General features: G+C 44.7%; 1 protein-coding gene across 1 annotated transcript; it reads left to right on the top strand.

Moving 5' to 3' along the window:
- The first annotated feature begins 609 nt into the window (after positions 1-609).
- Positions 610-18,072, top strand: LOC115077199 (urokinase plasminogen activator surface receptor-like). Its single transcript, XM_029579477.1, has 3 exons — positions 610-718; positions 1,611-1,757; positions 17,729-18,072. Exons 1-3 carry the CDS (start codon positions 676-678, stop codon positions 18,028-18,030), a joined length of 492 nt encoding a protein of 163 aa, XP_029435337.1. The 5' UTR covers positions 610-675; the 3' UTR covers positions 18,031-18,072.
- The last annotated feature ends 7,821 nt before the right edge of the window (positions 18,073-25,893 follow it).

The following is a 25,893-nucleotide window of genomic DNA, read 5'->3' as shown; positions in this document are numbered from 1 at the left end:
TGGCCCTTCACCATGTCACTGAGACCCTCCTGGTTGTTCAGTCTGAACTCCCCCCAGATCACCCAGACCTCCCACCCAGTCAGGAGTTCACAATAAGCACATTTAAATTCACTTACCCAAGATATGTGCATGAAAGTGAGAATACGCGTGTATTGTGGACTTTTATAAAATACAGACTACATGAGTAGAAGCTACGTATGCACGTATATGCTCATTTTTATGTGGAGAACATTTTTCAAATTCTCCTTTAAGTGTGGAAGTGATCGAGGCTTATCCAATGGAGATTTTCTGCAAAGAATAAGTTTCAGGTTGAGCCAACGATGGCCTCTACCTTCCACAGTGCAACAATTTAAAAAGGTTCCAGGTTGGTGACCCCGCATGACCCAGAAGAAGATCAGCACTGGGTTTGTCTTACAAGAAAGGTGAGGCTAGCCAGGTGGCATTTTGGTGGGAGTGGGAGTGCCAGAGTTTGGGTGAGAGGGCTTATTCAGGCCTTCAGTAGTGGGCAGAGCTATGGCTTAGGAAAGTTGAGTACTATTTTCAGAGTATTCTATCGTCTCATGCTATCTGTTTTCTGCAGATTATTCAGCATATACATATAATCTAAAGGGCTGTGGATTTTTCCCTGAGTGCAAAACTCCTCTGGGCTTTTACAATAACAAGCAGTCTAGCTTGATGAAGTGCTGTGACTCCAGCTTGTGCAACGATGGCACTACAGGTAAGGCAGGACTAGACTAGGAGAGAAATCTCATGTCAGGCAGGGGTAGTACAGAGACAGAATGTCTAGAGCTGGGTGCTGGGAGGTGGAATTGATTAGATTTTTAACTCTGATTAGAGCAGTTTTACAAAGTGGCTTCAGCCTGCCTGTTTGAAATATGAATGCAATTCTAGAAAGACAGAGATACAGTCAGGTGCAGCACGAAAATGCTTCAGAAGTGAGATAACATAAGACATAGTGGCCTAAATATATGAACTCTAGAAGACAGAAGGATGAAGGGTTATAATAAAAACCTCACAGGTATGCGTGGACAGGAAATTCTAGAACAAGTGTCATGATTTCAGGCAGAAACAATTACACTCACAAATAACATGAGGAAGCATTTTTTCACAGAAAAGGTAGTAGGAGCACGGAAGAGCTTCCCGCTGGTGGGGAAAAACAAATCAACAGATTTAGAGAAAGTGTGGAACAGGCAGAAGTGGGGGAGTTGGGGGGGGGGGGGGAAGGGCAGTGTGCCTCCTGGCCTGCTTGAGGAGGTGGAGATGAAGGAAGGGGAGATTGCCTTCCCTCTCCTGGTGGAGAGACTGGACAGGGGTCCTCTTGTCCTGGGACACTAAAGTTGGTATTGTGAATTGTGGAGAAATCTGCATCTATATCTAGAGTAAGGAATCCATCCAAAGTTAACAAAAAGATCACCTCTCTAAGGAGCTGCAGAGTGCAGGTATTCAAAACAGGAACACAGCCATAGGGATGAGAAAATAAAGTCAGAGATTAGATTAACTCTATGGTTTTGAAACAGGAAGGGAAAATGAGCAGACTAAATAGGCCTGATGGACTTTATCTGCTGTCATCTACTTGAATTTTATTAGTTAAACCAGAATCTTCTGTTTAGACTCTGAACAACCAGACCTTCCGCTCAATGGCCTCCAGTGCTATGGCTGTACAGATAGTTTCGGACAAGACTGTTCTCCCCAGAACGTGGACAAAGTACAGTGCTATGGGTTTCTCACGACTTGTCTGGAAGTTTCCATTGGGCAGGGTAAGTAGAGGAAAAAACTGTCACCAGGGACTTTGAGCCTGAAATAAGATTTCACTCAAAGACCCATCCCGTACAAAACATCCATCCACACTAGCACAGGGCTCTTCCAAAAACACTTAGTGAGTCCCTCAAAATATCAATGGACCTTTTACCCTATTGTTTGGGATACAATCCTTGGTTTCTGTCATTTCTGTCATGTATTTTAAGGCTTAGTTTTTGACACTTTTTGTGTAATCAAAGGTGTATACCATTGATTATGCCCACACCCCATTTTCAAAATTCTCCCTGAATTCTCTGAGTTGTCTGTGCTGTATTTCTCTGTAGCCATTGTGTACCAGGATCTCTGATACAGCTGTGTAAGTTCTTGTGACAATTAACAGACAGTGCAGTGGACCACAAAGTGTCAAAAAAAAAATGATGCCTCAAGAAGAGCTATATTCCAGACACATTAGGCTTTTTCTATAAAAACAATCTATGCTGTTGTTTTGTTCCCAACTTGGCTGTTTTGAATTACAAAGTTTGTAAAGGCCCATCTAGAGCATACTCTGTAGGCTTCTTCCAGATTTTAGTACTTTCAAACTATTTTCCATTAGAAGGGGAAACCTCTAGTCCTTGATGACTGCAAGCTAGTTGAGTTTTCAGGACATCTGTAAAGAATATGCAAGGCCCATTAGGAGTTAGCAAAGGTGTATGTGTTGGGATATGTGTTTGAGATTGAGATTTGTATATGATCTATCCCCATGAAGGGGAGTTGAAGAGGAAGGGGAGGTTGCCATCTCTTTCCTGGTGGAGAGATGGGACAAGGGTTCTCTTGACCTGGAACACTGAAGTTGGTATCGTGAATTGGGAAGAAATCTGCATCTGTTTCCAAAGAATCCATCTAAAGTTGAACGATGGGATCACCTGTCCAAGGAGCCGGAGGGTGCACATATTCAAAGGAGAGTCTGAAGGGTCACAGAGGACCCCTAAGTTGCTTTTAAGGAATTCTTGGTAGGTAAGGGACGTAGGAGCTCTAAGTACTGCTGTTTTTCAATTATTTTGAGTCACATTGAGCATAGTAGTCTGACAAATGAATATCCCATTTCATCTTTTTTTTTTTGGCCCCTTTGACTAAATATTAGTGATGTGAATCGTTTTTTGACGATATAAAAAAATTGTCAGATATTTTTTAAATCGTCAAAAATCATTAGAGTCGCGATACAATACAAATTCCCCCGATTTATAGTCAAAAATCGTTAAAATCAGGCACGGGAATTATTTGGGGGGAGGGCAGGAAAACCGGCACACCAAAACAACCCCTAAACCCACCCCAACCCTTTAAAACCAATCACTTACCCTCCCCCACCCTCCCGAACCCCCCCAAAAAGTTAAATTACCTGGTGGTCTGGTCCAGTGGGGAGGGGGGGTCCCGGCACAATCTCCCGCTCTCAGGCCATCGGCGCCATTTTGGCTGCCACTAATATAAATGGCGCCGATGGCCCGATTAAAAAAAAAAAACCATCCGACCCTTTAAACCGACCCCCTTAGCCTCCCCCACCCTCCCGACCCCCCCAAAACCTTTTAAAATTACCTGGTGGTCCAGGGGGGCGCGGGGAGCGATCTCCCACTCTCAGGCCATCGGCTGCCACTCATAAAGATGGCGCCGATGGCCCTTTGCCCTTACCATGTGACAGGGTATCCGTGCCATTGGCCGGCCCCTGTCACATGGTAGGAGCACTGGATGGTCTTATTGCCAATATTCAAAATGGCGCCGGCGCTACCTTTGCCCTCACTATATCATAGGGGCCGACGGTCGGCCGTCGGTCGGCCCCTGTGACATAGTGAGGGCAAAGGTAGCGCCGGCGCCATTTTGAATACTGGCAATACGGCCTGAGTGCAGGAGATTGCTCCCGGACCCCTGCTGGACTTTGGCAAGTCTTGTGGGGGTCAGGAGCCCCCCCCCAAGCTGGCCAAAAGTCCCTGGGGGTCCAGCGGGGGTCCGGGAGAGATCTCCTGCACTCATGCCGTCGGGTGCCAGGAATCAAAATGGCGCCAATAGCCTTGCCCTTACTATGTCACAGGGGCTACCTGTGCCATTTTGAAATGTACCGAGGGTGTGAGAGTGCAGGGGATGGCTCCCGGACCCCCGCTGGACCACCAGGGAGTTTTGGTAAGTCTTGGGGGGAATCAGGAGGGTGGAAGGGTTGTTTAAATTGGCGGCCGAATAATTCGGCGAAAATGTTTGTATTCGTGGGGAATCGCGATACGTTTCGCTTCCCCACGAATACAACGAATATTGGCACATCCGTTGCGGATTGCCAATACGTAGGGACCAAATGCACACCCCTACCATATCCACTGGAAGTATTTCCTGGATTACTATTGAAGCCTTCCCACTTAGACTCCCCAATATTATGTTCCCTACATACAGCATTGAAGGATCTATAAGTGCTGCGCCCGTCCCCTACCATTTCTTGGAGATTATCTAAATTAGCCCCCTTATGGCAAAACCCCTCTATCCGCATAGCAAATAAGGTCATTACCTGGCCTATCTGGCAACTTAGAAATATTTGGACTATTCAAGATGTGATTTCTGCTGACTCCATTTTGTCATTTGAACAACTGCAGGAACATTACCCTCCACCCAATTTTATGCCTGGTTACAATTAAATAAAGCTCTCCATAATATGGGATTTGTCAACAATGCTTCCAATAACTCCTCTTATTTTTTGAATGTTTATTTAGAATTTGGCCCAAAAGGTCATTTGGCATCACACTTTTACAAGCTCTTTCAACAACTTACTGGTTCTAATCTTTTCCAAGCACTCCATAGTGTTTGGGCATCTGATCTGGGAGAAACTCCATCTAAAGAAGTCTGGCAACACATTTGGAAAGTCTCTGTTCGCATATCTCTTTCATCCAGCCTCACACAATCCTCCTTTTTTCTCATGCATAGAGCTGTTTGGACCCCATGGAAATTACATAGAGCCAGTCTCACCCCTTTGCTTGCCTGTTGGACCTGCTCTTTACCTAAGGTCACTTTACACCATCTTCTTTTTTCATGCCCTTATGTATATGCCTTTTGGCAACAAATTTGGTTTACTACATTAAAAATTCTACCTATTACCCTACCTATATCGTATGCTATTGTTATTTTAAAAGGAGCCTCTCCACATCTTTCACTTACGACCTCCCAATGCAAACTACTGGATTTTTTACTGACGGTTGCCCAATTCAATATTTTATCTAATTGGAAACATGGTAACCTGTTATCAGAGCACCTTTGGTGGAACTCTGTCAATTTATAATGCAAATACGAAAAGACTATGGCTATTAAATATAATAGACTCTCCTCTTGGTCTCAAGTTTGGAAGCCCTTGACTACTTACATAAATTCCTTATAATACACTCCTTCCACATGGACCACCTCTACAACTTATTGCTATTATTATCTGCCTCCTTTCTTGTCTTTTCTCTTCTCTTCTCTCATCTCTTTTTTATTCTTCTCTGTCCTATTTTTTCCTCACTCTTCTTTCTTTCTTTCTTATTCTTACTCTTCTTCTTTTTTCTTCCCTTGTTCATCACTCTGTACAACTTGATGGTAATACTTCTTTTATACAATGTTACCTCTATACTTTTGTATTATGCGCTTTGGCTGTTCTGTTCCTGTTGGTTTTTAGGGATGTGAATCGTTTTTCAACGATTAAAATTATCGTCCGATAATGTTTATATCGTCTTAAATCGTTATAGAACACGATACAATAGAAATTCTAACGATTTATCGTTAAAAATCGTTAAATCGTGTTAGTGCGCACTAACTCGAGTTAGTGCGCACTAACTCCCCGTTAGTGCGCACTAACTCGATTTAGTGCGCACTAACTGAAAATGATACAAATAAACACTTTCCAGGTCACTGAAGGTCAGTTAGGAATGAATATGTGTTCCTATTGGCTGGCTGCCCTCTTATCTATTGATGTTACCAAGGTTACCACTGAGGTGATGGTTGGGGGGATGGGAAATGGAACTGGAAACTAACGAACACCAACAGAAAATGAAACAAAGTGTTCACACTTCCCAGGTCAGTAAAGGTCACTTAGGAATGAATATGTATGTATGTATACCTATTGGCTGGTTGTGCTCTTATCTATTGATGTTACCAATATGGTTGGGGGGATGTGAAATGGAAACAGTTGGAAGCTTGACAAAAAAAGTAATGTAATGATCAGCACTCACGTGACTAGAACTTGTTTGTTTATTATTTTTGTTAGCAGGCACCTGAAATGCTAGTGCATGTTGAATTTGCCAATCACTGTGCATTTTAGAAAGGTGGTCCTGGCTGGAACTGTACACAGTTCAAATATATGTAATTGATTGTTGGTAAGTGTATTTTTTAAGTAGCCACACTGGCACCAGTATGTTTACTTTTCCTCCTACTTAACTCACTAGCTCAGCTTTGTAAGAAGGGCTTCTCTGCTTGTGTGTTGTTTTTGTTTGGTGTGAGGAGAGCAGAAACATCAGATCTTTATTCAATCTACTACAGTCATCTCTTACAGTGCCCTATCCCTATTAATACCAGGAGTGTTGTGATCTTCCTGCACACAGTGCCCTAACCCTGATACCAGTCTGAGACAGCTCCCTCCCTGCATTACTAGTGAGAGGCTGGCTTCACAGACAGGGGGGAGCTGCCTGACACTCACTCCTGACTTCCCCCATGTCCCAGCTAGTGAATGGTGTGTGGGTGAGGGGGGGGGAGGATGGTGAAGTCTGAGACAGCTCCCTCCCTGCATTACTAGTGAGAGGCTGGCTTCACAGACAGGGGGGAGCTGCCTGACCCTCACTCCTGACTTCCCCCATGTCCCAGCTAGTGAATGGTGTGTGGGTGAGGGGGGGGGAGGATGGTGAAGTCTGAGACAGCTCCCTCCCTGCATTACTAGTGAGAGGCTGGCTTCACAGACAGGGGGGAGCTGCCTGACCCTCACTCCTGACTTCCCCCATGTCCCAGCTAGTGAATGGTGTGTGGGTGAGGGGGGGGGGGAGGATGGTGAAGTCTGAGACAGCTCCCTCCCTGCATTACTAGTGAGAGGCTGGCTTCACAGACAGGGGGGAGCTGCCTGACCCTCACTCCTGACTTCCCCCATGTCCCAGCTAGTGAATGGTGTGTGGGTGAGGGGGGGGGGTGGATAGTGAAGTCTGAGACAGCTCCCTCCCTGAATTACTAGTGAGAGGCTGGCTTCACAGACAGGGGGGAGCTGCCTGACCCTCACTCTTGACTTCCCCCATGTCCCAGCTAGTGAATGGTGTGTGGGTGAGGGGGGGGGGGAGGATGGTGAAGTCTGAGACAGTTCCCTCCCTGCATTACTAGTGAGAGGCTGGCTTCACAGACAGGGGGGAGCTGCCTGACCCTCACTCCTGACTTCCCCCATGTCCCAGCTAGTGAATGGTGTGTGGGTGAGGGGGGGGGGGGAGGATGGTGAAGTCTGAGACAGCTCCCTCCCTGCATTACTAGTGAGAGGCTGGCTTCACAGACAGGGGGGAGCTGCCTGACCCTCACTCCTGACTTCCCCCATGTCCCAGCTAGTGAATGGTGTGTGGGTGAGGGGGGGGGGGGTGGATAGTGAAGTCTGAGACAGCTCCCTCCCTGCATTACTAGTGAGAGGCTGGCTTCACAGACAGGGGGGAGCTGCCTGACCCTCACTCTTGACTTCCCCCATGTCCCAGCTAGTGAATGGTGTGTGGGTGAGGGGGGGGGGAGGATGGTGAAGTCTGAGACAGCTCCCTCCCTGCATTACTAGTGAGAGGCTGGCTTCACAGACAGGGGGGAGCTGCCTGACCCTCACTCCTGACTTCCCCCATGTCCCAGCTAGTGAATGGTGTGTGGGTGAGGGGGGGGGGGGAGGATGGTGAAGTCTGAGACAGCTCCCTCCCTGCATTACTAGTGAGAGGCTGGCTTCACAGACAGGGGGGAGCTGCCTGACCCTCACTCCTGACTTCCCCCATGTCCCAGCTAGTGAATGGTGTGTGGGTGAGGGGGGGGGGGGGAGGATGGTGAAGTCTGAGACAGCTCCCTCCCTGCATTACTAGTGAGAGGCTGGCTTCACAGACAGGGGGGAGCTGCCTGACCCTCACTCCTGACTTCCCCCATGTCCCAGCTAGTGAATGGTGTGTGGGTGAGGGGGGGGGGGGGGGAGGATGGTGAAGTCTGAGTCAGCGCCCTCCCTGCATTACTAGTGAGAGGCTGGCTTCGCAGACAGGGGGGAGCTGCCTGACCCTCACTCCTGACTTCCCCCATGTCCCAGCTAGTGAATGGTGTGTGGGTGAGGGGGGGGGGGAGGATGGTGAAGTCTGAGACAGCTCCCTCCCTGCATTACTAGTGAGAGGCTGGCTTCACAGACAGGGGGGAGCTGCCTGACCCTCACTCCTCCGGGGTATTGTGATCTTCCTGCACACAGTGCCCTATCCCTATTAATACCAGGAGTGTTGTGATCTTCCTGCATGCAGTGCCCTATCCCTATTAATACCAGGAGTGTTGTGATCTTCCTGCATGCAGTGCCCTATCCCTATTAATACCAGGAGTGTTGTGATCTTCCTGCATGCAGTGCCCTATCCCTATTAATACCAGGAGTGTTGTGATCTTCCTGCATGCAGTGCCCTATCCCTGATATCGGGATGTGTGCAAGAAGATCACAACACCCCCGGTATCAGGAATAGGGCACTGTGTGCAGGAAGATCACAACACCCCCAGTATCAGGAATAGGGCACTGTGTGCAGGAAGATCACAACACCCCTGGTATTAGGGATAGGGCACTGTGTGCAGGAAGATCACAACACTCCTGGTATTAATAGGGATAGGGCACTGTGTGCAGGAAGATCACAATACCCCTGGTATCAGGGTTAGGGCACAAGTTCTAGTCACATTGACTGATCACATTACTTGTTTTGTCAAGCTACCAACTGTTTCCATTTCCCATCCCCCATATACTGTCAGTAGGAAACTTGGTAACATGAATAAATAAGAGGGCAGCCAATAGGAATACATATTCATTCCTAAACTGACCTTAACTGACCTGAAAAGTGTCAAATTGTATCATTTTCAGTTAGTGCGCACTAACTCCCAGTTAGTGCGCACTAACTCCCGTTAGTGCGCACTAACTCGAGTTAGTGCGCACTAATCGGAAAAAACGATTTTTAACGATTTTTTAACTAAAAAATCATGCCTAAGATGATTTTCTTGCCCTGCCACACGATTTCTATCGTTAAGACGATATGGAAAACGATTCACATCCCTATTGGTTTTTTTCTGTCACAAGTTGTACTAACTATTGCAATGACTTGATTTATTTGTACTTTTTCTGTTTAATCTTTCTTAATACATCAATAAAACAAATTGAAACAAAAAAAAAAGTCCAGGGCTAGTGATGTCATCACGGGGGGGGGATGTCCCTCAGGTTCCCACCCTGGCTTCCTTAAAGGAGGGACCTGTAGCGCGCGCGCGCACCTAGGGAGGCCCAGGAGAGACCTGGCATTCGGAGGCATCCTCGCCACCCTGGAGAGTCCTGGAATGAGGCCCAGAGGGTCGGAGGTGGCTAGCTACAGCTGCAAGTCTTCCACAAGGAGAGAGGGCAGTGGCACACAAAGTGAGTAATAGCGGTCGCAGCCGTCTTCAATTGATGGTATAACAGATCTTGCTTTTCTCAACAATTTGATTTCATCTGTGTGCTCACATATCATTGCACCTGTCCCTTGGTCAGGTCAAGTTCGGGGAAAATCTGTTTCGGGGTTGGGGTCCCCCAAACCAGGACGAATTAGGCAATTTTGTTGAAATTGCCTAATTCGTGATAAAAGAATGCACTAGGGATGTGAATCGTGTCCTCGATCGTCTTAACGATCAATTTCGGCTGGGAGGGGGAGGGAATCGTATTGTTGCCGTTTGGGGGGGTAAAATATCGTGAAGAATCGTGAAAAATCGTGAAAAATCTAAAAATCTAAAAATCGCAAAACCGGCACATTAAAACCCCCTAAAACCCACCCCCGACCCTTTAAATTAAATCCCCCACCCTCCCGAACCCCCCCCAAATGAGTTAAATAACCTGCGGGTCCAGCGGCGGTCCGGAACGGCAGCGGTCCGGAACGGGCTCCTGCTCCTGAATCTTGTTGTCTTCAGCCGGCGCCATTTTCCAAAATGGCGCCGAAAAATGGCGGCGGCCATAGACGAACACGATTGGACGGCAGGAGGTCCTTCCGGACCCCCGCTGGACTTTTGGCAAGTCTCGTGGGGGTCAGGAGGCCCCCCACAAGCTGGCCAAAAGTTCCTGGAGGTCTAGCGGGGGTCAGGGAGCGATTTCCCGCCGCGAATCGTTTTCGTACGGAAAATGGCGCCGGCAGGAGATCGACTGCAGGAGGTCGTTCAGCGAGGGTTCCGGCGCCTCACTGAACAACCTCCTGCAGTCGATCTCCTGCCGGCGCCATTTTCCGTACGAAAACGATTCGCGGCGGGAAATCGCTCCCTGACCCCCGCTGGACCTCCAGGAACTTTTGGCCAGCTTGGTATCTCCCCAACATCCTCATTAGTAAACACAGAAGCAAAGAATTAATTTAGTCTTTCTGCAATGGCCTTATTTTCCCTAAGAGCCACTTTGATCCCTCGGTCATCTAACGGTCCAACCCACCCCCTCACAAGTTTCATGCTTCAAATATATTTTTAAAAGTTATTATGAGTTTTTGCCTCTAAGGCCAACTTCATTTCAAATTCTCTCTTGGCCTGCCTTATCAATGTTTAACATTTAACATTTATGCTTTTTCCTATTTTCTTCAGATGGATCCTTCTTCCAATTTTTGAAGGATATTTGTGGGCTAAAGTAACCTCTTTCACCTCACATTTTAACCATGGAAGTAATCATTTTGCCTTCCTTCAACCTTTCTTAATGCTTGGAATATATCTGGACTGCGCATCTAAGATTGTATTTTTAAACAATTTCTGCACCTTTTTAACCTTTGCAGCTGCACCTTTCAGTTTTTCTAACTATTTTCCTCATTTTATCAATCTTTCTCTTTTGAAAATTTAGTGTTAGAGCTGTATATTTACATATTGACCCCCTTCCAGTTATTAGTTCAAATTTGATCATGTTATGATCACTATTGCCAAGTGGCCCCACCACAACAAACCCACTAAGAATTACATTTGAAAGCTCCCTCTCTCGTTGGTTCCTGAACCAATTATTCCATGAAGCAGTTGTTTATTCCATCCAGGAACTTTACATCTCTAGCATGTCCTGATGTTCCATTTACCCAGTCAATTTGGGGTAATTGAAATCTAGTCCAAATGAAGAAGAAGCAAAACCTTGCACATACGCAAGTCACCAAAAGCACTGGTGCAGGACAAATTTTATAACCACCAGAAGGTTTCAAAGTATTCTTTTATTATAGTTCCAAAGCAGTAAGAGGTGTCAATGTTATAGAGGCAACTCCGTAACTCATATACAATAAATTAAGACGGTCCCCCGACACGGTCCCATGTTTCGCTAGGCTGCATCGGGAGGGACCATGAGTACAGTGAATCTATGATATAAGAGAAATATAAGTCAGATATAATTGTGGTGGAAACAGGCTACTTATAAAGATCCAAGAATCGTACACATACCTTTAAAAGTGATACCCGGAGCGCAAAAACCCTCTCAGGTGAAAGCCATTTAAACAAGGAAAAAGGCGCGAATGCGGTAACTCTCGCGAGAGCTGTCAGAGCCAGCAGGCCCTGGCGGATCCATTCAATCAGTGAAACCGGAAAAACTCAATAAAAAAGATTCCATTCAATCTCTTTGTTAAGACCATTGGGGGAGACTGTGTCTAAGGTAAAGATCCATCTCTGTTCCCTCCGACCAAGGATCTCGGGGAAGTCACCCCCCCGTAGGGGGCAATGCACCACCTCGATGACTGTGAAGGAGAGATCAGAGATGGTGTGGCCACATTCAGACCAATGAGAGACTAGGGGCTCATCGTCTATGCAGGCGAATATTGGAGCAGTGTTCTATCATACGAGTCTTTAACATTTGCGTCGTCTTGCCCACATAGAGAAGTGGACAGGGGCATTTAACAATATACACAACACCTTTCGTCAAACAGTCAGAATTTGAGCGGAGTTTAAAAGACCAGCCAGTTATAGGATGTACAAACACCGAGGTGGTCTCCGTGTGGCTGCACATAGTGCAGTGACCACACGGGCTATGAGTCACAGGGACCATCACAGGGGTATTAGGAGAACCATCAGATACAGGTGAAGCCGTATGAACCAGGCAGTCCTGCAGAGTCTTGCCGCACCGAAAAGTAAAGCGCAGCGAGCTGTGCAGGAGATTCGTCAGTGCCAATGCAGACCAGTGTTGCCGAATCATCATGGCAATGGCTCTCCCTACGATAGAGAAGGGTAAAATGCAATTGTTCGTCTCGTCCTCTGAACTGGTGGCTGGAAGAAAAAGCCATTCCCAATTGGTATATAATGCTCTTTTAAATGCTTTTTTAACCACCCTTTGCGGGTAGCCACGCTCCAGAAAACGACTGGACATGCTACGTGCTTGTGCCAAAAATTCTGCCCGGGAGGAGCAGAGACGGCGCAGACGTAAAAACTGTCCGGTGGGTATGTTATCCCGTAAAGCTCGGGGATGACAGCTCTGATACAGTAGAAGTGTGTTACGATCAGTGTCCTTGCAGAATAGTGTAGTCTCAAAGCTGCCATTAGCCACCGAGATCATAATGTCCAGAAGCGCTATTTCATTTTATTTATTTATTTATTTTTAATTTTTATATACCGAAGTTCTTGTAGGGACTACAAATCACTCCGGTTTACATAAAACGAAGAACTGCTCAACAGAGAGCGGAGCTTTACATGGAACCGTAGAACATATGGAACAGTATAACTGGTTGACATGAGGGTGAATACAGAAGTTAAATTGTATATGCATATTCAGGGAATTGATCCAATCTATAAACCGGTAGAATTGCATATCTGTACCCATCCAGATTATCAAGACGTCGTCAATGTATCGACGCCATAGATAAATGAAATGAAACCACTCTGAAGGGTAAATAAATTCTCTTTCAAAGCGATCCATAAATAAACAGGCAAGGCTTGGGGCCATAGTGGCCCCCATAGCCGTGCCCTAAATTTGCTGGTAATACAAATTCTGAAATTGAAAAAAGTTTTTTGTAAGCGCTATTTCTGATAAACTAGTGAGAAATGAGGTGGTTACACGATGTGGCCGGGGGCGCATGTCTAGAGTCTGTGAAATAACCTGAAGAGCCTCATTCTGGGGAATGTTGGAATATAATGAGACCACATCCAAAGTAACAAAAAAGAAAGGTTCAGAGGGGCCCGCCAGTTCAGATAGAATAGAGATCAAATGCATGGAATCCTGAACATAAGAACGAATCTGGGAGACGAATGGCTTTAAAAATACATCCACGAATTGGGATAAGGGTTCGAGGAGGGAGCCAATGCCAGAGACAATAGGGCGACCGGGCGGATGCACAAGTGTTTTATGAATTTTAGGCAAAGTGTAAAACTGTGGCATGATGGGATGAGTTGTGATCAAAAATTTAAATTCCTTAGTGGTAATCGTGTGTCGGTCTACTGCCTCCTGAACAACCTGTCTGATGGTATCCCTCAACGTCTCAGTGGGATCAGTCAGTAACGGTCTGTAAAAAGCAGGATCACTCAATTGCCGTAATACCTCGCTTTCATAATCTCCTCGGTTTTGGACAACAATCCCGCCCCCCCTTGTCCGCAGGTTTAATCGTGATAGAACGGTCTCTTGCTAAACCATCAAGTGCGAGAGTGTCCTCTCTGGATAAATTATATCGGACATATTGTTTATGTGAAAAAATAGTACGTACATCCTTGCTAACTAAACGTTCAAACGCCCCCAATGCTACATCAATGGGGCCAGGTGGGATCCACCGGGACCTGGGACGAACTACCGACATATCAGCTGAAGAAGCGGAATCTATAAAAAATAGTTTTAATCTTAACTGACGAAAGAAGCAGTGAAGATGTATAAAGACTTCAAACAAATCTCCTTTGATCGTCGGTACAAAAGAGAGCCGCCTACGCAGTACCCTTAATTCACCATCAGACAGTGAACGAGATGAGAGATTGAATACAGTTTCTAAATTCACTGCCACGGGTCCGCTTGTGATCGAGTTATTCAAGTGGGTCTCTGTACCCGCTGAGCCGATGTGGTGCCCCGAGGTCGCGAGCTGCGGGTGTCCCGTTGATTGTGGCCTGAATCTAAAAAAGATGCAGCTATTGATGCATATCGAGAGGAGGCTGATGGTCCAGAAGAGACAGTGTCCTGGGACGAGATATCTCCTTGATCTCGGTTGGAGAACGTTGGAGCCCCCTCGTGAGGTGGGGGTCCACGGTTCTGACGAGGGGCGCCCCGGTGCCATTGTGTCGAGGAGTCCTCGGCTGAAGAATCTCCTGAGGAGGATGAATCCTTGGCAAAAGTCACCTTCTTGGATGGTTTTTGATTCATCCATTTGCATCATCGCCTGCATAGAGAAGATGAGCCCCTAGTCTCTCATTGGTCTGAATGTGGCCACACCATCTCTGATCTCTCCTTCACAGTCATCGAGGTGGTGCACAGCCCCCTACGGGGGGGTGACTTCCCCGAGATCCTTGGTCGGAGGGAACAGAGATGGATCTTTACCTTAGACACAGTCTCCCCCAATGGTCTTAACAAAGAGATTGAATGGAATCTTTTTTATTGAGTTTTTCCGGTTTCACTGATTGAATGGATCCGCCGGGGCCTGCTGGCTCTGACAGCTCTCGCGAGAGTTACCGCATTTGCGCCTTTTTCCTTGTTTAAATGGCTTTCACCTGAGAGGGTTTTTGCGCTCCGGGTATCACTTTTAAAGGTATGTGTACGATTCTTGGATCTTTATAAGTAGCCTGTTTCTACCACAATTATATCTGACTTATATTTCTCTTATATCATAGATTCACTGTACTCATGGTCCCTCCCGATGCAGCCTAGCGAAACACGGGACCGAGTCGGGGGACCGTCTTAATTTATTGTGTATGAGTTACGGAGTTGCCTCTATAACATTGACACCTCTTACTGCTTTGGAACTATAATAAAAGAATACTTTGAAACCTTCTGGTGGTTATAAAATTTGTCCTGCACCAGTGCTTTTGGTAATTGCAATCTCCCATTCTTACTGCACTGCCGAACTGGTTAGCTTCCCTGATTTCTCTTAGCATTTTATCATCTGTCTCACCATTTTGGGCAGGTGGATGGTAGTAAACTCCTATCACTATACTCTTACCCAACACACATGGGATTTCTACCCATATAGATTCTAGGGATGTGAATCGGATCCGATATCGGATCCGATTCTGGTTCCGATTCACATCTCTATAGATGTGAATCGGATCCGATATCGGATGTGAATCGGATCCAATATCGGATCCGATTCACATCCCTAATAGATTCTACTAAGCATTTAGTCTCTTGTATGATCTTTATCCTTTTGGACTCTATACCCTCCCGGACATAAAGTGTCACACCCCCACCAAGTTGATCCTCCCTATAATTGCAATATATCCTGATATAGCACTGTCCCATTGGTAATCCTCCTTCCACCAGGTCTCTGAGAAGCCAATTATGTCTATGTCATCATTCAATGCTATACATTCTAACTGTCCCATCTTACTTCTCTGTACAATAGCTGGCTTTACAACAGTTGCGGTTTGGTAAATCCTGAATATGTTCTGCTATTCAGTCTACAAAGCCCAAAATAAATTTAAGTGAGTTATGCCCCTTGAAAGACTGGAAAAAGTTCAGAGATGGGCTAACAAACTGATACAGTACCTGCAGTTCAAGCCCTGCCCAGAGAGGCTGAAGAAACGCCAAGCAGATGTGTTTATAGAGACATTCAAATTCCAAAAGGAGTTATGCGCAATGTGGATGAGATACTGATGTACACTGACCAGGAGAATGAACTCGGGGTGATGGTGTTTGTTTTGCTATCTTGAGATCATCAATGTGATAAGACAGAGGGATACTGTGATGCACAAGGAAAGGCATGACCAGTAGCAAAACAGGTAATAATCCCTTTGTTCAGGTCATTGGTGAGGGCTCACCTAGAATTCTGTGTTCAGTTCTGGAGCCCGTATTTCAGAAAGAATGGAGATAAGGCTAGGGCAGTTCAGAAATGTTACAGGTTCTGCATCAAAAGATGTACAATGAGACTGAGGGACCTAAATATTTATAACCTAGAGCCTAGGAAAGATGGGATAGGGGATAATAATTATGCACCAGAAGTTTAGATTTTTCATTGGAAAGAAACTTGCAAAATTAGGGGTCATGATGTGAAGCTCTAAGACAGTAACTTTCAATCCAGCGCATGGGCACACATGTGCATTTGTCGCACCACACCAGGGACATGGCCATTTTATAACATACACATATACATGCGCCTATGTTATAAAATAGCTTTACCCTGCGCACATGTGCACTCAATTTTAAGTGGACGTGCGTATATGTGTGCAAATCCTGCTTCTACCATCAAGCGAAGAAATTTTAAAAGGCATGCACAACCAACACCATTAATAGTTTTCTAAGTGCATTCCCAGTTCGCCCACAAGGGATATGACTTTCAACCTCCCTTAGTTTAATAGCCTCCCTTCCCCCATATTAGCCATGACCCTAAAAACCCTGCTGAGCTGTCTAGTTTTTTTTAATGCTTACACGTCATGCAAAGCAGAAGTAAAGTTATACAGCAGGGGGCCCTGACACGCATACATATATCTGTGCAAATTTAATGGTAAAACCCAGGAATGTCTTTGTGCGCACAGCAGCATGAACGCGCATTTCCCAGAAGGTTATAAAATCTGCGCGTGAACCTAATTTGTGCACCTATCTCCAGAATTTGGTGCATGTAGGGCTATTAAAATTCACTGTTGAGCTGGTAAACTTAGGAGCAATATCTGGGAATAATTTTCTCACAGAGAGGGTGATGGGTGGATGCCTGGGATGGCTTCCCAGATGAGGTGGTAGAGACAGTAAGAGAATTCAAAAAGGCATAGGATATTACACAGGGGATTCCTGCTGAAAAGAGGATGTTAATCAAGCAGTAGGAAAGCCTGCAGAAGATAGCAGTTTGCCCAAAGCAGCAGTGAAAGGTTTGCATTGTGCGTCCAAGAAGGCACAGGGTAACCCGCACAGAGCAGCAGTGCCAACCCTAAACACCTTGCTGTTCAGACTGGATGGGCCGGTCACTTACTCTGCTGCTTGGCAACAAGGGGGCATTTTCCATAGAAAAAGAAACATAAGGGCATGGGGTCATGATACAAAGCTGGTGGGAGGGAGGCAGAGAGGAAATATGAGGAAATACTTATTTACTAACAGCCTGCTTCACGTCTGGAACATGCTCCCAGAAGAGGTGCTGATAACTAAAAGTATGACAGAATTCGGGCCGGTTCTGGACAGGTGCTCTTTCTGTGCGAGTCCTTGGAGTGGAGTGCAAAGGGAAGTGACTTCAGGTTTCTCGGAAATTCTTGCATTTCATTTAGGACTAGGGGTGAAATGTTAATCTATCTGCCTTCCTGCCCCCACACTCCCCCACCCCACTGACAGTTCTTCTTATATGGACTATTAAGAGGCCTCTTCTTGCAGTTTTACTTAATTCAAACTGCTCCTTCCTTGATTAATCTCATCTAGTTTAGTTCATTCCAATGGTGCTCTTGCTGTTCTAACTCTGAATCTTTTAATACTGCATATTTTGCATTGCCATTCACTGCACAGAGGAAAAAAAAGAGAAAGTTCAGGATTGTGTTCTTTCCCTGAATGACAGTGGCAGACAGCGGCTTCCTATCCTTGCTCAGAGCTCTGCATGTGGGGGGGGGGGGGGGGGGGGGGGGTGAGGGTCTTACCTCTGGAGGGTTGGGGGAAAACAAAGGACCAGGTAACCTTGCAGCTCATTAACTCTTTGTCTTTTCTCAGCTCCAGGCCAAGTGATAATCATGAAAGGCTGCGCTACCCCTGCTATGTGTAAGAATTTCATTATGGACCTATATCAGGGACAGGACATCAGCCAGATACGATGCTGCAACGAGAGTCTTTGCAATGACAAGATTATACCAGCTCTACAGATGAGCACCACCACCCAGGCCTCACAAACAAGTAACATGATGCCCCTGGGAGGAATCGTGGATATGTTCAGTAGTGGAGTTCCCCTCACAGCCAACCTGCTGCTCCTCTTCACCTCCATCACTGGCTTTTTCATCACCACAAGCACCTGCTAAGCCCAGAGTGGCCTTTCAGAGATCCAGGATAACCTCTTAGTGCACAGATTTGTTTCTAAACCAGCCCAAATAATGGTTTTAACCCTTTAAAATACATGCATAGGCCTTCTCCCAACGTCAGTCTGCGCACAGGGAGCTCACTGGGAGGGTTCATGGGCCTGCCCTGGTCCCGTGCCTCCCAGGAGTCTTCCTGCACAGGGGGGAAAGGGTCAGTCTTTCATGAGCCAGCCCAGCCACAATCCAAAAACATCCAAGAAAGTCTTTACTGTTCACTGATGTCAGGAAAAACAAAAAACACAACAGTGCATCATAGGTTAGTGCACCAAACAGCTCAGAAATAAATTCAGTTTCTCACTGTAACAAAGTCCTGCACCTCTTAGCGGGTAAGCTCTCTGGGGAAGGAACCCCCCTCTCTTGGCTCTCTCCTCTCTCTGTTTTCTCTTCCAAGGAGCATCTGGCTGATTCCTTGTCTAAGTCAACAACTCTTCAGGACCCTTCCTTCTTAAGCAGGTTTCTCTCTGAACCCCAAAAAGGCAAAATCCTCCTTCTCCAGTTTCTGAAGCCCTCTCCCTGAACAGATGAGGAGTATGGCCTTACACTTCTCTTCCTTGTCTTCACCAGCTCACAGGGATCTCTATGCTCCCTCTCTCTCATACACTCATATTTTCCCTCTATCTCTCACCAAGCATGTATGTGTGTGTATGAGAGAGAGGGAGCATATTGTGTGTGTGTGTGTGTGTGTGTGTGTGTATGTGTGCGGGTGTGTTCATGCATGCCCCCCAGTCTACAACAATCTTAGGATGACAGATATCATACAAAGATTACATATGATTTATTCTCTAAGTTGACTGCAATTCGATGGAAAATCTTGAGAAAATTTGAAAAGATTTGGCAACGTTTTGCTACTTGATTCAATAACAACAAGGTTCCTATGTAGTTACTTTCTAATGTGTATGTGGGGTTTATTAATTTTAAGGCTAATGTTGATATTATTTTCAGGGTGTACTCAATGGGTTCTCCATGTTTAAGCCTGATCCCCCCCTCGTTGTGGATATTGCGGGGGTGGGGGGTGAATAGGGGTTCTATATAAAAGCTGTGTAAAACAATGACTATGTAATCTTTTACTGCTTGTCTTGTACTTTTGTTTGTTGTATGATGTTCTTGAGTATAATAAACATTTAATGGAAAGAAAGAAATCCAGAGAAAACAAATGTTTACTATTGGCTGCACTATAGGAGGGGCGAGCCCTGAATTCAGCAGAAACAACAGTCAATAAGAAGGCAATATTCAAAGCAATTCACTTGGGTAAAAATTATTTTAGCTATGCAAATTGGTTCATCTAGAAATTCTCCTTCAATGTGCTGTTCCAGCTCCCGGCACCTCCAATGCTGCTTCCAGTGCAGCCTCCAGCTGTAAGAGAAGGGGATCTAGAGGTTTACAGGAAGCATAAACTTAATGTTAGCTGCTTGTCTTAGAGCAGCGTTGGAGATACCGGGAGCAGAGCAGAGGGTCGCTTGCTCCTGGCAATAAAAAAAAAAGGTAATGGGGGAGATGGGGAGAGTCGGATGGAAGTGGGAGGGATCCCACCATTTCTCTTTTTTCTGGGAGGGTGGGAGGGAAGCGAGGAGGCAGGCTGTTTGTCAAGTTTGGCATAAATGTTATCAAAAACCAGGATCGGGAGCTTCGGCACCAAAACCTTTTGGAGGTTGAGATGAGAACGACTTGACAGGGCCTTCATCAGGAATTGTGGGTTGAGGAATGGGATTGCTTCAGAGGCTTCTATATTTTATGTTTTTTTTCCATTCTTATGACCTTGCTACTTATCCGGATATCATTTAAAGATATCTGGTTAACTAGCTAGTTATCAGCCACACGTAGGCCTTCTTCCCAGCAGTTCTGAAGTTATACAGCTAACTTAGCCAGATATACCTAATAGTTGGCTAAGTTAGACGCATAACAAAACCCCTCCCTGGAATGCCCCCAGAATGACCTTTTATATGCAGCTAAATGGCTTTTGAATATTTACCCCTAGATGTTTGGAAATATTTTTTTATTAGTATGTTTTTACTTTAATGATTATGTATTTATTTTATTTCTTGATTTTATTGTTTGATGTTTGAGGATTGGTGATGGTTTTGTTTTTTTCATTGTTGCGCTAGCTTGTTGCTATTTCCAGTTCAGTTTTAGTCTGTACATTTTTATTTATGCTTTATGGTTTCTTTATTTTGTATTTGTCTTCAACAGTTAATTGATGCCTATGGGAATATTTCATGCAATCTATTTGGTTTAAATATCATCTGAATAAGATCTTGTATCGACTTTCTAAAATTATTTAAAATAATCTTATAGTCTGTTATCTTCTAGCTAGAGCAATGCTGTCAAATGATTTAAAAATAGTTTTGCTGGGTTGCTAAAACTGGCCATGGCCCTTAAGAGTTTTTCTATAATATCTTACAGCCAAGTTGCCAGATGAAGTTAATGTTAGGCCAAGGTAAACATAATCCAGGGAAGTGCTCTACTTCTTGGTTATTTCGACACAATTTGAAATTTGTATTGGAGTTTTATTGGCTCATTTCTCCTGGTGATGTGATTTAGGGATACATGACTGATAGAAAATGAAAAATATGCCTTTTTATTTTGTAGATTACAGCATTTCTATATCCAGGGAATGGGTGTTTCTATATTTCTAAGGCCAGCCCTGGTGTAGTGGGGAGGAATGGGGAGAGTGTGAGATCAGAGAGAGAAAATGTGCATCTACCGCCGTTAATTCATGTCAGACTGAGGAGAGATGGTGTTCACCCTTCTCCCTTCCCTTCTCCAAGTCTGTAATATTTATTTCTTTCTTTAATACATTATCTTCTATTTATAGCAAACCAGTCATGCTGAGAGAATTCCAATTAAAACATTAATAAAACATATACATAAGAACATGAGAAATTGCCATGCTGGGTCAGACCAAGGGTCCATCAAGCCCAGCATCCTATTTCCAACAGTGGCCAATCCAGGCCATACAAACCTGGCAATTACATAAAATGCAAAACAATTATCAACAAAAAATAAATAAATCTGGACAATATAACATTTCTTCAACCACTAGGTCGGGAGGGGTAGGCACCATCAATCATTTTTATCCAGGGCACCATTTCCCCTAGAGCTGGCCATGTGTACACATTTTTTTGTTGGTTTGGGGCAGGGTGCTAATTTCACGATTCGCAGAGGGTGCCAGTTAGCCTAGAGTCAGCTCTGACAGAGTAACAAATCACCAGACTTCTTAAAATTGAAATATGAACCTGCAGACCAGCAAGTTGTAAACGGTCAATAAAAACAGCCACAGTACCTGAAGACTGGTGGTGTTTTCACCCAGAGAAAGAAAACCCTACATTCAAATGTATTTCCCCAGCAGAGTTTGGACATTCAGATTTACGTTGTGCCTGAATAATCCTCCAGGGGAGGGCTATGTAACAGGTGAAGATGCTGGTAGCACAGGCTTACAGACAGACAGCCTACGTCTGAGTGCAGCCCTCAGGTTACAGAAGATAAAGGTCAGGCGGAAATATTTCCTTAAGTAGGGAGTGGCTCCCAGTGTAAAAGCCTCACAATTTAAGAGAGGGGCTGCAGCAGTTCTGCATCCAGAATTACAGAACCCTTCATCACAGTAAAAACTGCACATCTCTTCGTTTAAGTTTTCTTGTTAAAGTTAAACTGGATTTATTGCTCTTTCTGTGTTGCTGTGAAGCTATTTCTTTTCAGGACAATTCTTAAAGCTATTTTTTACTGAGCACATGGGGAAGGACAGTTGACAAAGCCATTAAACAGGTAAATAGTAATTTACTTGTAGGAATCAGTCTACAGAAAATTACCCTCTCAATGCGGCTCACAGTGCATGTGCTATTGCAGTTTCCAGAGCAGCTCCTCAATATCCCGGACCTCTCTTGCTCTCAAGCATTGTCCACATCAGCCACCAGGAAAGCTGGGGTTTATTCAGCGGGGGTGGGTGGGGGTAGTTCAACCTCCTTGGCCCCCAGTGCAATAGCAGATAACTCTGTCTTAGTCTTAGAGTCGCCCCCAACTCTCTCTTTCGTTCACTGATTGGTAAATACAATAAAGCAGAGGGATTCTCCCCAAAGGAACAGACCACTGGCTCCGAGGAAAGGGTCCAGGGAGTTGGATCCCTTAATTTTTATTTTTGATCACCACTCTAGGGAGAAGGGGCTACACCCCTTTCCACTCTGTGATTTTTGTTTCTTGGTTAAGGAGCAAACATTGGACGAGAGCCTTTGTCCTTAGAGCTCCTTGTTCCTTCTGGGAAAAAGCCCGGTCTGCCCAGTTTGTGTCTTTTTTTTGAGAATTTTCGATGCTGTTGAAAGTTTGCCAGTGAGGAAAAGTGGGCGCCTGCTGCTACACCCTGGGGTTTAACCAACCACAGCCATCCCCTGCTAATCAGGCAAATATCTGGAGGAGAGGAGGAGAGTACCCATCCAGTGCCCAGCATGCCTTTCTGGTACAAGAGGGAAAGAGATGGGCAGAGAGGGGAATCAACAATGGATTTCAGGTACCTGCAGAGTCCCAGAGCTAAGGGACTCACAGAGCCAATCTCCAGAAAGCCCTAAAGGGGGGTGCTGAGAGAGCGTACAAATGTCTGTAACAAGATTAGCATCATGGATTCATCACTCAGAAACTTGTCTAATGTGCTGGATCATTACCACTGAAGATTTTGACTTTTAAGTAAAGCTTTACATAGAAACATAGAAACATAGAAATGACGGCAGAAGAAGACCAAATGGCCCATCTAGTCTGCCCAGCAAGCTTCACACATATTTTCTCTCATACTTATCTGTTTCTCTTAGCTCTTGGTTCTATTTCCCTTCCATCCCCACCTTTAATGTAGAGAGCAGTGATGGAGCTGCATCCAAGTGAAATATCTAGCTTGATTAGTTTGGGGTAGTAGCCGCCGCAATAAGCAAGCTGCACCCATGCTTATTTGTTTTACCCAGACTATGTTATTAGCCCTTATTGGTTGTTTTTTCTTCTCCCCTGCCGTTGAAGCAGGGAGCTATGCTGGATATGCGTGACGTATAAGTCTTCTCCCATGCCGTTGAAGCAGAGAGCCATGCTGGATGTGCATCGAAAGTGAAGTATCAGGCCCATTTGGTTTGGGGTAGTAACCGCCGTAACAAGCCAGCTACTCCCCGCTTTGTGAGTGCGAACCCTCTTTTCTTCTCCCCTGCCGTTGAATCAGAGAACTATGCTGTATATGCATTGAAAGTGAAGTATCAGGCTTATTTGATTTGGGGTAGTAACCGCCGTAACAAGCCAGCTACTCCCCTCTTTGTGAGTGTGAATCCTTTTTTCCACATTTCCTCTTGCTGTTGAAGCTTAGAGCGATGTTGGAGTCAAGCCTGTGTATGTTTATTTAATAAGGGTATTGACTCCAGGCATGTTGAAACGTCTCTAAAGTCTGAAGAGTGATTTGGGGAGAGAATACCAGTAATATGCCTAAGAGCCCTGAAGTAGAAGCTTCCAGCTCTGCACGTAACAGACCCCCAAGGGTGCAACCAGTCTGCAGTGAGCTGTATCAGGACTCAGTCAGCTCTGAAGATTGCCCCTCCCCTGCTCAGAGAGGACATATGAGGGGTGGGTCCGAGTAGTTTTACAATGCTTTCATGTAGGTCACAGTGTGCCCTGGGGCATGTTCAGGTCCGGGTGAAAATGGGGATTATTGCTTCTTCAATAACATTCGCATCATTTCTCTCCCTGAACCCCAGGCACACAAACAGCAGGAGTGAAGTGTGTGGCCTTTTGTGTACATTCTTACCTTTAGTCAATTTTTAAAGATGCACTGTGGGGCTTACTGAAAATTGCCTCCCTAGGGGTTGATTTACAAAGCCATTTATGCCTGTAAAACCCAATTATATGTGTGTAAATTGCTATTAAAAATCACCTGCAGTTCAGTGAGTGTAAGTCTGTGTGCGTACCCTGAATGTGCGCATCCTCATCTGTGCACTGGGAAAAGGCCTTCTGGGGGGCAGAGTTGGAGCTTACTGGCACAATGCATCTGACAAAGTGACTCTGTCTCCAAAGCTCGTCCCTTAATACGTTGGTTAGTCTGTAAGGTGCTACCCGCCTCTTGTCATTGACACATACTTGTGCATCTTTAAAAAGCCTGCACATAAGTTGCAACCTGCGCAGAGTAGATGTAACTTTATGCACGTCCCAGACCTCTTCCATGGGAATTTTTAAAACAAATTTATGCGCATAATTTCGCTTGGAAAAAATGAGGTAAAGTTTGCACATAAAAGTTGCATGCAAAGTTATAAAATTATCCTCCCTACATTTACTGCAATGGCCCTGTGAGAGGATTCAAGGCTGGTTTATTGTGGGTGAATTGTTCGTCAGTTGGAGCATTGAAGCGGTGTTCAGAATATGCATTGTCGCAGTTTGGGAAGGAAGAAAATTGGATTGTGAAGTGTTAAGTACAAGTAACAAGATATGGAGATTCACCAGATGGGAGTGAAGACATTAAGCACAGAAATCATCAGAGGAATGCAGTCAGTTTGATTTTGAAAAGTTAACAGCATCATATGGTGGACCACTATATATTGGTTTAATGTGACAACTTAGGCAATTGTAAAGTTAAAGGGTGATGTCCCTGAAGAAGCCCTGGGCAGCAGGGTGAAACGAGGCTCTCGTTGGACCGAGACAACAAGAACATCTGATGACAATATTGTGTTGCTTGAGAGATAGAAGAGAGGAAATTCTCATTGTAAAAACTATTATTTTTTTGGAAGGAAAATAATATATAGTGTCATAAGCATATTGAGAACATTACCATTATACTTGAGTGTCATAAGCATACTGAGAGGATTATTATTATACTTGTACAATGAAAGTTTTAATATGAATATGGTTTTATACATGGATGAATAAATGTGTGTGAGAGATACATGTATGGTATGGTTGTAGTGATTGGAGGGTAAACCAAGATTGAGTGTGATAAGAGAATATTTTTAGTTATGGAAGTTAATGGGTATAGATGATATAGGGGAGTGGTCCATTGGATGCTTAAACCATTTTTGTAAATGTTGATTGTTGAAAATAAATTAATAGTGTGGCATTAAGTATTGCTTAAGACCTCTGATTTGTTAATTATTGTACACTTTGCACTGAGGCATGGCAGAAAGAAGCAAGGAATACTGAAGAGTAGGGATGTGCATTTGTTTGCAATGTAATGGCAATCCGCAACATATACTTTCCTATCCACTTTATTCGTGGGTTCGCAAAATGGATCGCGATCCCCCACGAATACAAACATATCATACATTTCATTCTTTTGGCTCGCAGTGATTTGATTTCTTAGAGTCCATTTGAAATAGGAGAAGGCCATGGGGGGAGTATCCATAGCAAAAAGCAGCCCTTTCCTGTGAACGCTGAAGGAGAACTCATATTTTTGCCAGCCTGCAGGCTCCTTCAGCATTCTAATCGCTCATCTTAAAAAGATAAGTGTTATCAAAATAATATATATATTTAAAAAAGGTGTAACCAAGACCAATGAATACAAAAATCAAGCAACTACATATGAAAATATTCATATAGTAATATAGGTATTTATTACCAATGAGAGTATATGCATACACATTGAATGCTCTCATATATAATATATGAGGTCTGGTTCCACATTTAAAAAAAATAAAAATAAACAAAAAGGTTTCCAATTTTTTGATGATGTTCATTTGATTAAATCCATAATGTCAGGGAAAGCTAGATGTGGTCGATTGATTGGGACTGGGAGACGAGACACCTCAAAAGGGAGTGCCAGTCCCCCATTAAAGTTAAAAAGGGACCTGTTCCAATCTAAAATCTCTG

Source organism: Rhinatrema bivittatum, chromosome 16, assembly GCF_901001135.1.
Source record: "Rhinatrema bivittatum chromosome 16, aRhiBiv1.1, whole genome shotgun sequence".
Classification (NCBI taxonomy): Eukaryota; Metazoa; Chordata; class Amphibia; order Gymnophiona; family Rhinatrematidae; genus Rhinatrema; species Rhinatrema bivittatum.
This window is presented reverse-complemented; position numbering and strand designations above follow the sequence as displayed.